Source organism: Amphiura filiformis, chromosome 1 (assembly GCF_039555335.1).
Source record: "Amphiura filiformis chromosome 1, Afil_fr2py, whole genome shotgun sequence".
NCBI lineage: Eukaryota > Metazoa > Echinodermata > Ophiuroidea > Amphilepidida > Amphiuridae > Amphiura > Amphiura filiformis.
This window is the reverse complement of record NC_092628.1, coordinates 80,299,913-80,312,350: the sequence shown is the minus strand read 5'-3', so window position 1 is coordinate 80,312,350 and position 12,438 is coordinate 80,299,913. Positions and strand designations below refer to the sequence as shown.

The 12,438-nt window shown below is 35.8% G+C and overlaps 1 protein-coding gene across 1 annotated transcript in view; it reads left to right on the top strand.

Annotated features, from left to right (window-relative positions):
• Positions 1–12,438, top strand: part of LOC140154337 (RIMS-binding protein 2-like) — a 150,741-nt gene that overhangs the window by 109,946 nt on the left and 28,357 nt on the right. Inside the window, 7 exon segments of the mRNA XM_072176910.1 lie at positions 604–679; positions 3,465–3,491; positions 5,869–5,913; positions 6,944–7,072; positions 10,017–10,085; positions 10,752–10,937; positions 11,784–12,056. Coding sequence (XP_072033011.1) covers positions 604–679; positions 3,465–3,491; positions 5,869–5,913; positions 6,944–7,072; positions 10,017–10,085; positions 10,752–10,937; positions 11,784–12,056 — 805 coding nt within the window.

The window sequence follows — 12,438 nt, the reverse complement described above, 5'->3', positions numbered from 1 at the left end:
GGTGTAAAGTGATAAAATATCATTAATGGACCATCCTGATTAAATCCTAATAGGTTAATGATTGGGGTAAGATTAATTGTTAAAACAATTAAGGTGAATTTATACTTGATTGCTAAGCAATTGCGATGCACCGCTTTTGGAAAGCGTTCAGCAATCACCAAATATTGTGATGCATCACTTGTCGCTTTTGCATTTATGCATATTACTGCGATTGTGATTGCAGATAAGAATTAAAATAGTAAAAAAGCAACAAAACACATTTTAGAACATCCATTATTGTCATTAATTATTGCTTTGAATTAATTTGTCCCAAAAAGTAATGATCGAGAAAGGTAAATTAATTATCATTATCAAAATAATGGATCCAGTTGATAGGAAATGATTGGTTGATGCATTCACATCACAAGTGACATCGCTCGGGAGTTGAGACATTGTATTTGCCTCAGCGATTGATCAGCTTGACACTGAGCATGTATGAGAATCGCATTCTGCAAAAGCAATTAAGTATAAATTCAGCTTTATTATTATTATCTTTTTGGGTGTTTTTTTTAACCAGTGTTACAAAATACTAATAGTTTATATTTAATTGTTCTGTTTCCTCAGGATGGTTTCTATGAGGGAGAGCTAATGAATGGTCAGAGGGGGCTGGTACCTTGTAACTTTATAGAAAGAGTAGCAGGTAGGTATTGTAAAGAAACATGAACATGGCCAAACACACATACCACTTGATATGCAGACCTATTTAGGTAATTTGTTTTCAATACCATTACCTCTATCTTTAGAGACATACCATTACCTCTATCTTTAGAGACAATAAGCATATTACAATTGTTGTAACTATGTTCTCAATTTATCCCATTGTTTGTAAGTTTGCTTCCCCGATTGAAGTTATCAGTAAAATGTGTATTATGGTACAGACATGAAGCTCTTAACTAAAATGTGTTCAAGCATGACGAGGCATTTCCCAAATGTAATTTAAGAAACGTGATGTAGTTTAATGTACAATGTCTGTCATTTGCAGGTAAGTAAAGTATTCCGAACAATAGGCAAATCCATTTGAAATTCATACACCCCCTATGGAAGACATGACCTAAATATCCCACACAGGTAGTACATATTTCAATTGGGGGTTACCTAAATGGGTGACTCAAATTTGAAATCTACACCCTGTGTGAGAGCTCAAGGCCGTGTCTTTCATAGGAGATGTATGGATTTTAACAGGCATAGCCCCATGGTAATTTTTGGGAAAAAATACAAGCGACCCTACAAGCTTGTACAATATTGGGGGGGGGGGAATAAATAGTATGGAAGACTTCGTTTGAGAAATAACAAACTGTGCTTCAAGCTAGCAGGCACCTGTAATTGTTTACAGATTTTACCATGTTTATGTATGCATATTGCATAATATAAATGTTTGACAGCAAATTTCTGTGTTTCTTGAAGAGCTAAAACTGTAAGCAGTTGTCAGTTTTTGCAGCATTTGTGTTGATGTTACAGTATGTCACAAACTGGTTTTATCGTCTGCTGTGCAACATGGGGCTAATCAAAATAACTTTGTGCTCTGTAAAAGCTGCAACTTACTTAGAATTCTGATATGCAGTTGTATAATGAAAGGTGTTTTGCCGAATGAATTTAAAACTGTGGCGCCTGTAGCTAGAGTCAATGTTATAAAAGCTTCATGCATAAAACAAATTACTTGTGCCATGTTACTAAGGCTTTTTGTCAAGTAAAGCACATGTATATATTTTACTCAAATATGCATACCGTGTCTGTAACAATCTTCTAGCAATACCGATTGCCAAATTTTGTCAATGATGTGCTATTTGTGTTGACTCATGCAATATGTTATCATTGGAATGCATAATAAGCTACTTTAAAGTTGTAGATAAAGATGATACCTTTTGGAAAGTCTCTCTTTTTGCAGGGTTTTTTAAAAACAGTGATGGTTTTGATAAACGGTGCATGCATCTTTATGGAAATGAACCAATAAATTTAAAAATGTAATGTGCATATCATACCAGGAACGTAGCATTTTTCTGTCACTTTATAGAAAAGCGATTGCCAATATCTGATTGCTAAGTCGTTAGCATGCCGTAGCGTCAGGTCGCAAGCAGTTGACTTGAAGGCAACTTTTTCGCTACGTCGCTAGCCATGACAGGACACTAGTAGGGATTGCAAAAATGCTATCAGCATGCTATCAGCATTTGATTACTAGCATTTTTTAAATTACACGCTCTGACTGCTGGTATATGATATGCCCATAAGGGATAGGTTTACTTCAGTAGGATTTAGTTATTGTCAAAGGTTACACCAAAGTCAGATATTTTTATTCATATTTGAAAAATTGCAAAAAGTTTGTTTGTTAAGTTTACTCTGCGTGTTTTGCATTTATTGATTGCCACATTTGCTACATTTATGAATTGCTCCTAGCTTCCATGCAGTTTTTTTTGTTCCCAACACACCCCTCTGAAACCTGCAAAGTTTCATCCTAATCCTAATCCTCGCCTCTTAACCCTTGGCTAGCTATTCTGTTTTAGCAGCAATGCTCGAGTGAAGTGTAAGTTGGCATACAGATCAGGCTATTCCATTTGAAATCCATGTACCCCCTATGGTTGACATGACCTTGCTCTATCACACAGGGAGTGTGAATTTCAAATGGGGTTACCTAAGTGGGTGACTCCATTTGAAATCTACATCCTCTGTGTGGGAGATTAAGGTTGTGTCTTCCATAGGGGGTGTGGATGTCAACTGGAAGAGCCCATTACAAGCTGTGTTGTGGCTGGCTGGCTGGCTTACTGATGTATGGGTGCAATAACGTAATCGTATAAACTATAATCAAAAAGGTCTGCTCAGACGTCAACTGATTAGTTATTTATGGGCTGTATATGTGAATTTGGAAGACACAGACGGTGATGATCAAAGCTTTATTAATGTATTATTGTCAGGAAGATCACAAATATGCGTAAAGATTTAATTTCACATGCATATTAGATACTTGTTCAGGAATTAACCACTACGTAGGTATTGTATTTGGTTTAAAAAGGTGTTGCATACTGAATGCTTACAATTTATTTCTATAAAGTATACTAGTATTTTAAATCTGAAAGAAAGCTATGCAAGCATTAACAGGTGAAGAAATGCTTTTAGTAGTCGTTTTAAGTTAAACCATTAACTAACTGGATTTGACAAGCACCAATAATTGATCTAGAAATATATTTTATTTGCTCTTCTGCTAATGCTAATATTATTGATGCATAAATTAATGATTATGCAAAACATATAAAACTGAATTTTAACTGAATTGGTGAAATAGTGGTGCAGCTAAATTTGAAATGTACGACTACGCCCTTACTAACTTCTCTCCTGTTCTGTTACATCCCCCTTATAGCCACTATTAATTACCTTATGATTTCTTACATTTCATTTGTTTGTTTGTTTATATGTTATTTCTTTCCTCCACCCAGGAGCCAGAGAGTTATTTGATTTGCGAGGTAAAAAACACCTGAACACCTCATCTTATTATTGTTTCTGTTTGGTGTTTATAAAACACTCATAGGAAAATTGCATGGCTGCTTTCCATAAATCGTCACATTGATTTTCATTTAAGTGATATATTATTTGACATTATTATCACTTTTGCACAAGTTTACTATGCACGGCCACATTGCATTCATAAGCACTGAAAGGTATTATTTTGATTCAGCATGTCAATTAAGAAAATTACACAAATTTAATTTCAGTGGTATTCATAACCATAAACTGAGACACTTATAAATTTAGGATCAAATTGACATTTATTTTATGTACGGTTCATACTTCATAAGCATAAAAGGTGCCCTCTTTTAGCACATTCAGGGAAATATGTTAACTCTTAAAAAGGTTTCATTACGTTGATGTAGGTATTCATGAAACACCAATAGAGTCACGCAAGTTGCAAACAAATAGGCCAAATTAAAGCTAGCTTATAGCTCATAGCTAATACTGGCTAAACATGTGCTGCTTATATGAATATTTCTCATGTGTGGGAATGTGTGTGGAGGGTAGGGGTGTGTGTGGAGGGTAGGTGGGAGAGGGACGCCTGAAAATGCTCACTTCCGAGGACAGTCCCGGACATCTGCCAACCAGGCACGGGCCCCAGTTGGAGAGACTCTACCCCCTGCATCCCCTATGGCTAAAAAGCTTTAAAATGCAATAAAAGACCAGGGACATATACACAGGGATAGGGTCATGTCCCCGAATGGTAAGTTTTTCTATCAAAAAATGTTTTTGGAATCAACCATTTGTCCACAGTTTGTCGATTGAAAACACACAATGTATTTGAGTGTTCCCGTTTGACACACAGCTAGGGAGGGTGTGTGTGGAGGGTAGGGGTGTGTGTGGAAGGGATGGGGATGTGTGCGTGAGGGAAAGAGAGAGATAGATGAAGGCAGAGAGACAGAAGCAACATTTTGCCTTACATAGCTGCTAAAATATGCTGCATATTTTATGTGTTTGAATGCAAGAAAGAGGGGAAAGTGATGGGGAAAAAAGAGAGACTTGAACAAAGAGTGAATGTCTTATACATGTGCTAGCAACAGGCTCATGCATACAGACATTGCATGATATCACTAATCCATCAGCACATCTTATATTTGTGTTCTTATATACTTACATCTATATTAGTATATAGTGCTGACTTTAGCAAAACACAACCTTATTTAGAAATTGACAGTGGAAAATGAAATAATTTGTCAAATTATGCTGAGACTTAGATGCATTGGATTGGCTGGAAGTAAGGCTCATGTGAGTCACATATTATCCCCATCAGAATGACATGGTGAATGTGGACATACACTGTGGGCCCTGCTATACTTGGATTAAGTGGCTTTTTATAAACCCACTTCTCCTGTATTATTATACTCGGTATGTTTCTAGATACAGAGCACAGACTTAGAGAAAGTTTTGATTTTTATTCACTCATATTGAATATTAGTGTAGTAAATTAAAGGCTTCTATGTTAGTGCACATTGGACAAATTTGTTCATAAAGTGTAATTAAACATATAATATTACTATAAAGTAACATATTGTAGTTATATGAAATAAGCATGTTTCACAAATTGATTGGTGTTCTGGAAATGGTGTAGTCCTATACATAATTCATATAATTATAAGAAGCTAAATTATGAATAAGATACTGGACTGACCTTTTAGTGTTTGTCTATAATTTTCATGTAATCTCATTGGACTTCATCTTCAAATTAGCAAAAATCTTATATCTTATTCATAATTTACTTTCTGATTGTACGACTGGATGATTCATAACATCAACATTTTATACATTTATGGATTCATGAACATTTAAACCTTCAAATTGTAAAGTTGGTTTCAATTGTGCAATAATTTGAATGTAACATTCAAGAGGGTTGCCAATATGTCTGCAGACCACGTTTGTTTTGCAATGGACCAAAATGTCCCCAAATTCCTTTCCTGGTCATATTTTACAATGTGTAAGAAATTGTGAAGCTCTTTTTCTTTTTAGATATTTGAACTGATAAAATCTCACTATGTGTAACAGCTATCAGGCTCTTTTAGACAGTTTGAGAGTCATCGTCCAGGGCAAACTTTTGGCAGATTACCTGGACCAATGGTCATATATTTTTTTTAGTGAATAAAATTTAGCAGTAATTTTCAAGAAAAGTCACAACCCTGCATCAAGATGTCAAACTGTCAAACTGTATGGGATTATTTATATTTAAGAATGTTGGAACTATTTTTTCAACAGACCCACGTTATGTTTTGATTGTTTCCATTAGGCGGCACTGAGTATAAAAATAGCAACTATTTAAAAACAATAATTTAATTGTCAAACTTTTGTGATTGATTACAGATGAGGAAATCCCTGGTTTTGCACACCAGTCATTATCAGAAGGCAGTAAGTATTCAAACTTTCATATCTATCATACTTCCTTTTTTACGTCAATGCGGATGTCGATAATAAAATATTGTTTTCCAAATTGTTTTTAGTTGCTCAGCAATTACTATCATGAAACATTTATTATCATCAAACTAACTCTTGTCTAACAGATGGGATGATAATTAACATGGCATAACAAGCACATAGCTAATTCACTACAAACATATCCAATTACACCATGTATGTTTATGTGTGTGCATGTGAGTATGTATAAAGCCACCAAGTCATGTTTGATCACAGATATTCAGAAAGGGCAATATGACATACTATTATTTAATAAGAATGAACTTAAATATTATTATGATGCGTTTATGGTATGAGGTGTATATAATAGAAATACTTCAAAATATTACCCTGTAAATCTTACATTTGAGTGCAATGCCTTGCTATCTCTAACGTTTTTGAAGTAGGAAGGTAATGTCATAAAGTATATGTAGGACTTAGGCTATCTCAGAATCATTTGTCTAGCTTAACCCCCTGGACACTACTGGTCATCTAACAGCATTTCTGATTGGTTGATAACTTGAAGTGCCCATTTCAATTGCCAATTATGACTAGGCTTTAAACTATTTATGGTCAAACTTGCATTTGCAGATGATCTTATTAATACCCTCCTTGATTGGTTCAAAATTTGACACAATATTCATTTTGGCCAATTGGCAGGTAGTTCTCATGGGGTTAAAGAAGCTACCAGCCCAACAGATATTATTTACTGCTTATCCATTCAGTATCATCTGCACTAAATCGACAATAAAAGTTACAGTAATGCCTCAGGTGATGGACTTAATGCAAAAATATGGGTATTTTGGTGAACGATAAAACGTTAGCATCTTTGAGGGACACTTGCGAAAATGTAACAAAATCATTTCCAGACTCCAATTTTTAAGTATCTATTGCAAGTTTTAACTCCAAATTTCTTTTTTTTCCTTCTTTTTTTAATTTCCTCCCCCCACCTGCCCTCCAACCTTGCCTCCCATACAAAAACTAGTACTACATCACCACCCACTTCCAGACGTCAGTAAGCTTACCAGTATGGAGATGTCTCTTCCTTCCAGTAGACACAACAGACTACTAGAAGAAAGTCGCAAACTAGAGATGGATTCAAGGAAGTCAACAGGTGGCGCTTTTTATACACGTATATTGTGTTCACAGCTGGATCAACATTTATTGCGATATTTTTTTGCTGATCTCAGTCACCGCTCCTGCTGCTTTCCCTGCTACTGCCATCACATGTTAGGACAAATAAAAAAATTAATTTGTTTTGCTTCCGCCTCCCTTGACACTTTCTGGGATCAGTTTTATTTTTCAATTTTCGTATTAAATTTTTAGTTTTTAATACCTAAGTAAAAATGTTTATGCTGATAAACAAGTTTATTAGTCAGCATGAATCACTTGCAAGTGTTTTTATGGAACTCTAAGTTGTCTAATCCCTCATAATCTTAAATACAAAAAGGCCCTCATCGTTTTCATGGCAGATACTGAAAACTGTTAGCAATTTCAATTTTATGTGAAAACAGCCACTGCTGTATTTTATTTATTTAGCCAAAAAAAAAAACCCAAAAAACATCTCACTTTTCCAAAAAGGCAGGGATGTGAAACAAATTTTTAATTTTATGTGACCTAATTTTGCTTTTTATTTGCACTAACAATGCTACATATGATTTTGTTTTAGATTATGCTGTTATTTTTCCCATTTGTTGATATTTAGTTTTGTTTCATCATTTTGTCTGTTTATGCTCATTTGTTTCTAATTAAATTTTGAGCAATTTTTACAGTTTCCAGTTAAATTTGTAGCTATATGTTTGTTTTGCAAGCTTCAATTTTTTCAAGCCATTGCAGCTGTTTTGAAGAAAGAAGTTGCCAAACTAAGTCAAAAAATTACCAAGCCTTAGAAATGTAGAAGCAAAATATCTAACAGAAACAGCAAAATTGAAAGTTTGAATCATTATTTACTACAATGTCAACTTCTTAAATTTTACAACTTCTTTTTATGTCTTGTGATCTTAAAGACCCATTCAGTGATCCCAGCGCAAGTGTAAAAAAGTTAAATTTTTTTATATATTGCTTAAAAGTGAAGGATGAGTCATTCAAATTGTCATTTGGTATTTTTGAAATGACAAATTTGGCAAAAAAACAAAGAACATAGCAGTACTGACGAAGTTGAAGCCACATTCAAATATATGTAGCTAATTTAGATACTGTCAGTATCTAAATTACAGATTCGTGTAAAATGTCTTCTTTTGTCTTAAATACAAGGCTTTTGGCTGAACCACTCGCAGGCTATGTTAACACATCTATGACAATGACAAATGTACCAAAATCTGAATTTTGATGATTTTTACGATCGTCCAGATGAGCAAATCACTGAATGGGCCTTTAAGTATGATAATGCAACCCAATGACATAAACCATCATGGAGCAAACATACACAGTTTAGTTTATAAAATCCAAAAAGTTATGGAATGCTACAAACTTAGTTGTCAAATGTTACATTGGGTTGAATTAGCAGTACTATTCTGTTAATTTTGCAATTTAACCACATGATTGTGTCAATGAGCATTGACACATGATGGTTTGGCAGGTATGAGCCTCTAAGTCTCACAAAGTAATGATGCCCAGGTAATGATGGTCCTCTGTATAGCAAAAATGCAAATGGCTTGAAAATGACCTGTTAACATCCCTTTGGTACATGTATTCTGTTCAATAAAATGTTTTGTTAATTTTCAGAGAATAAATGACAGCATATACCTTTGTTGCAGCAGTGAAATTTCTTTCTTTCATTGTATGATTATTATTTGCATTTGTGTTTTGTTTGATCTATATGTGAGCATCAATTTCTGGTGGTGGTAGCTAGTCTATACAGTATGTAAAACAACATATCAAGAATGCTTAAGTAAACTTAAACTGATTAAACACATGACAAAATACACTATTTCTGAATTAAAATATCAGAAAATCAACATTAACCCATATACTTAAACTATTTTTATTTAAAAAAAATGGCACATGTTCCCTTGGTCTGGGCTTATGTGATTGAACATGTGTCAAACACTAGTAATTGATCATGGATGTAACCTCCCAATGCTACACTAGTGCGTGTTTCTGTAATTGAAGACAGAGATAAAAAGACTAGTTTGCGTCTGACGTCACTGTCAATCAAATTCCCTACGATCCTTGATTGGTTAAAAGCGCGTAAAAGGGAAAGTCGATTTATCTGGTGCCGATCGGAGGAAAGGAATAGCAGCAAATGGCGAAAAATTACGTACTTTTACAAGACAAAAAGCAACATTTCCAGGCATTGTTGACATGGTGCCTTCGCAAAAGAAAGTTTCCTACTATAAAGACGTAACTTTTGAGATGGTTTGTTTGTTAAATTGAAGATGCAAAATTAACAATAAGGTGCCCGGTTTTACCGCCGCGTTCAGCAACTCATATCATCATGACACTTGTAAACAAACCGTGCTTGAGTTTGATTGACAGATGACGTCAGACGCAAACTAGCGTTTTTATTTCTGTCTTTCAGTATAATAAGAAACCAGATATATTTTGGGTGGGGTGATGGACAGGAAGTTGTATTGAGCCATGCTTTCTGACAGTACCCATTGCCAATGACTCCCCCATCACATCCATTGAATTCACATGTACAGGTAAATGTAGCAATGAATGTGTTGGTATTCTTATAAATTTCCAGTTTCTCACCAGCATTGGCATTAAGGCAAACCCTCTGTTCCTAAATAAGAAAATAATATGATATATTTCATCTGGAAGGATAATTCCATGCTAAAAATGTTGCCACTATAAACCAGGTCACAATGGTGAAGATCAGTACTGCTCCAATTTTATCATAATATTATGATCTCTTATCCAAAAATACAACCCAATAGATGCATATCCCACATGTTTGTCCTGCAACGTATTGTTAAAGCCATGTTCTCATATTGCACCTTTGTATACATGTATGACCTGTTTTTGTGGCTGTTATACTTGATATCTTTGCAAAGTCATAGAAATATATTCAAAATGCTTACATATAGACATGTATTATCTTGGTGTTTGTACAGATGAATTGAAAGACCTTGAATTCAACAGTGATGAAGAAGAATCTAAAGCTAACCTCAACCACTATGCTAGTAAGTGATAGATATCAAAATACAAAATGTAGGTTAATCATCAAATTACAAAACCTACAATCAACGAAAAAAGTCTTGGGACACTTGCGTGTAAATAACGGAAAACTCTCACCCCTCTCCCCCGTTCAATGTTGAGAAATGCCAATGTCTTCAGCGGCTTCCCAGTGTGTTCCAACATTGATTGATGGGGAGAGGGGAAGGGTAAATCATTGTTGTAGATGCCATGCTTGTTCCCAGGCAAAATATATGTCATTTCCATGATCATATGAAATTCTGCACGGAATTTCGACAGAGTGTACCAAGCATTCCAAGATCAGGTTAATAGTGCGTAACGGATACACACAATTTTTAGCATATCAATAAAGAAGGGGGGAAAATAAGAACATTTTAAACATTAAATTAGAATATAAACATAACATGCATAGGCAGATAAATGCCTGTGTGGGGATTTGAACCACAGACCCTCGGAAGATGAGTCCAATTATGTTAATATAAGATACAAATGGACAAACTCACATCTCGGGGGTCCATTTCAGTATGTACTTGTTACATGCAAACACAAGTTAATCATATTTTCCACAGAAGTCAAATTTTTACTCATTATGTAAAGTTGATCACTTTCTCATTAGGACAAATTTATAGAATACATGACCTTTGACCTTTCAGGTGACCTACAAACTTTCAGCCGGAGTGCCGAGCACCACAGTGACCTTGAAGACATCCCTGAGGTGGATGAAGAAGATAACCACCGGAGTGGAGGCGTAGGCAAGGTGGCCTCATTGCCATTATCGGCAAGGCTAAGTGATGATCCATCATCATTGAGTGAAATCATCAGTGAGCCTTCCTTTGATGGTAAGTCAAGGATCAAGATTAAGCTTACAAGCCGGAGTGCCCATCTGTCTTTGTAAGCATTTTTGGGTCAGACTCCTTCATGAATAATATTTCTGTTGGGGATCCGCATCTCCGCTCGCACAGCAAGTCTGTTTACCTTCCCAGCATAAGCTGGTACCCATACACCTGGGTGGAAAGAGACAATGGAGGTTAAGAGCCTTGTCTAAGGGCACAAAACAATGGCACCACCCCCAGAGTTCGAACCCGCAACCCTCCGATTTTGATTTGGAGCCTTTACTGCTAGGCCACTGTGCCTTCCTTTGATGGTAGGAGAAAACATATTCAGAACAATAGTACATGTTTGTGGAAATGTATCCTAGCAGTAAAAGTAAGAACAAAAGTTCATGTCTGTATTTTACAGGCCCATCTCTCTTTTGTAGCGAATAGGGGCCAGACTCCTCCATGAATACTGTTTAGGTGTTGGGGTGGGGGGGGGGGGGGTCAGCACTCCTCCCGCACAACAAATCTGTTTACCTTCCCCAGCATAAGCCTGTACTCATTTATACACCTGTGTGGTGAGAGCCAATAGAAGTTGAGAAGAGCCTTGTCAAAGGGCACAACATGATAGCACCATCACCGGGGTTTGAACCTGCAACCCTCTGAGTCAGAGCCTGTACGGTTAGTCCAGCATGACCCCTATCCTAACAGACTATTCAGGTAATGCTATTAAAATATTACCCTGAAAAACAATGATCATATTTTTAAGCAAATAGTAAAATATCACTGTTGCTGTTAAGTGTAAATAAAAAATATGACACAAGATATTTTTTGAGCAAAGTCAGAGTTTATCTTATGTTTGAATTTCAGGTGTTCCCTGTCCCAAGAAACTCACCTTAGATAGACAACTACAAAACTGCATAGTAGTCTCCTGGATTTGCCCTGATACAATAGCACCTTCTGAAATATTAGAGTATAGAGTCTATATCAATGGGCACTTCAGGACAGCAACTAAACCAGACGCAAAGACGAGGGCGCTTGTACAGAATATTAGTCCGCTTGAAACATATAGAATAGTAGTTAGAACGGTGACCAATAGAGGGATGTCAGAGGATGCTGCATGTACACTAGTTATAGGAAAAGGTAGGTGGTGATGGGTTTTTTGGACTATTCCATTTTAAATCAACACTACCCCGGTGGAAGATTTTGGAAATATCTGCCACAAGGGGAGTATGAATTTCAAATGGAATGAGCGTATTAGGCAGCTCCATTTGAATTTCATACACACTTTGAGAAAGATTCAACCTGAATCTTTCCCTGAGGGAGGATGAGTTTCAAATGGAGCTGCCAATGTGTTGGAAGATATTTCCAAAATCTTCCACAGGGGTAGAGTGGATTTTAAATGGAATATCCTATTTGCTTTGGTGTTTGTTTTGTTGATTGTTTTTGTTGTTTATTTCATAGTAGTTTATGTAATTAATGCCATTGTTCCAAGTCCTTTACTCTATTGTCATCATCAAATACA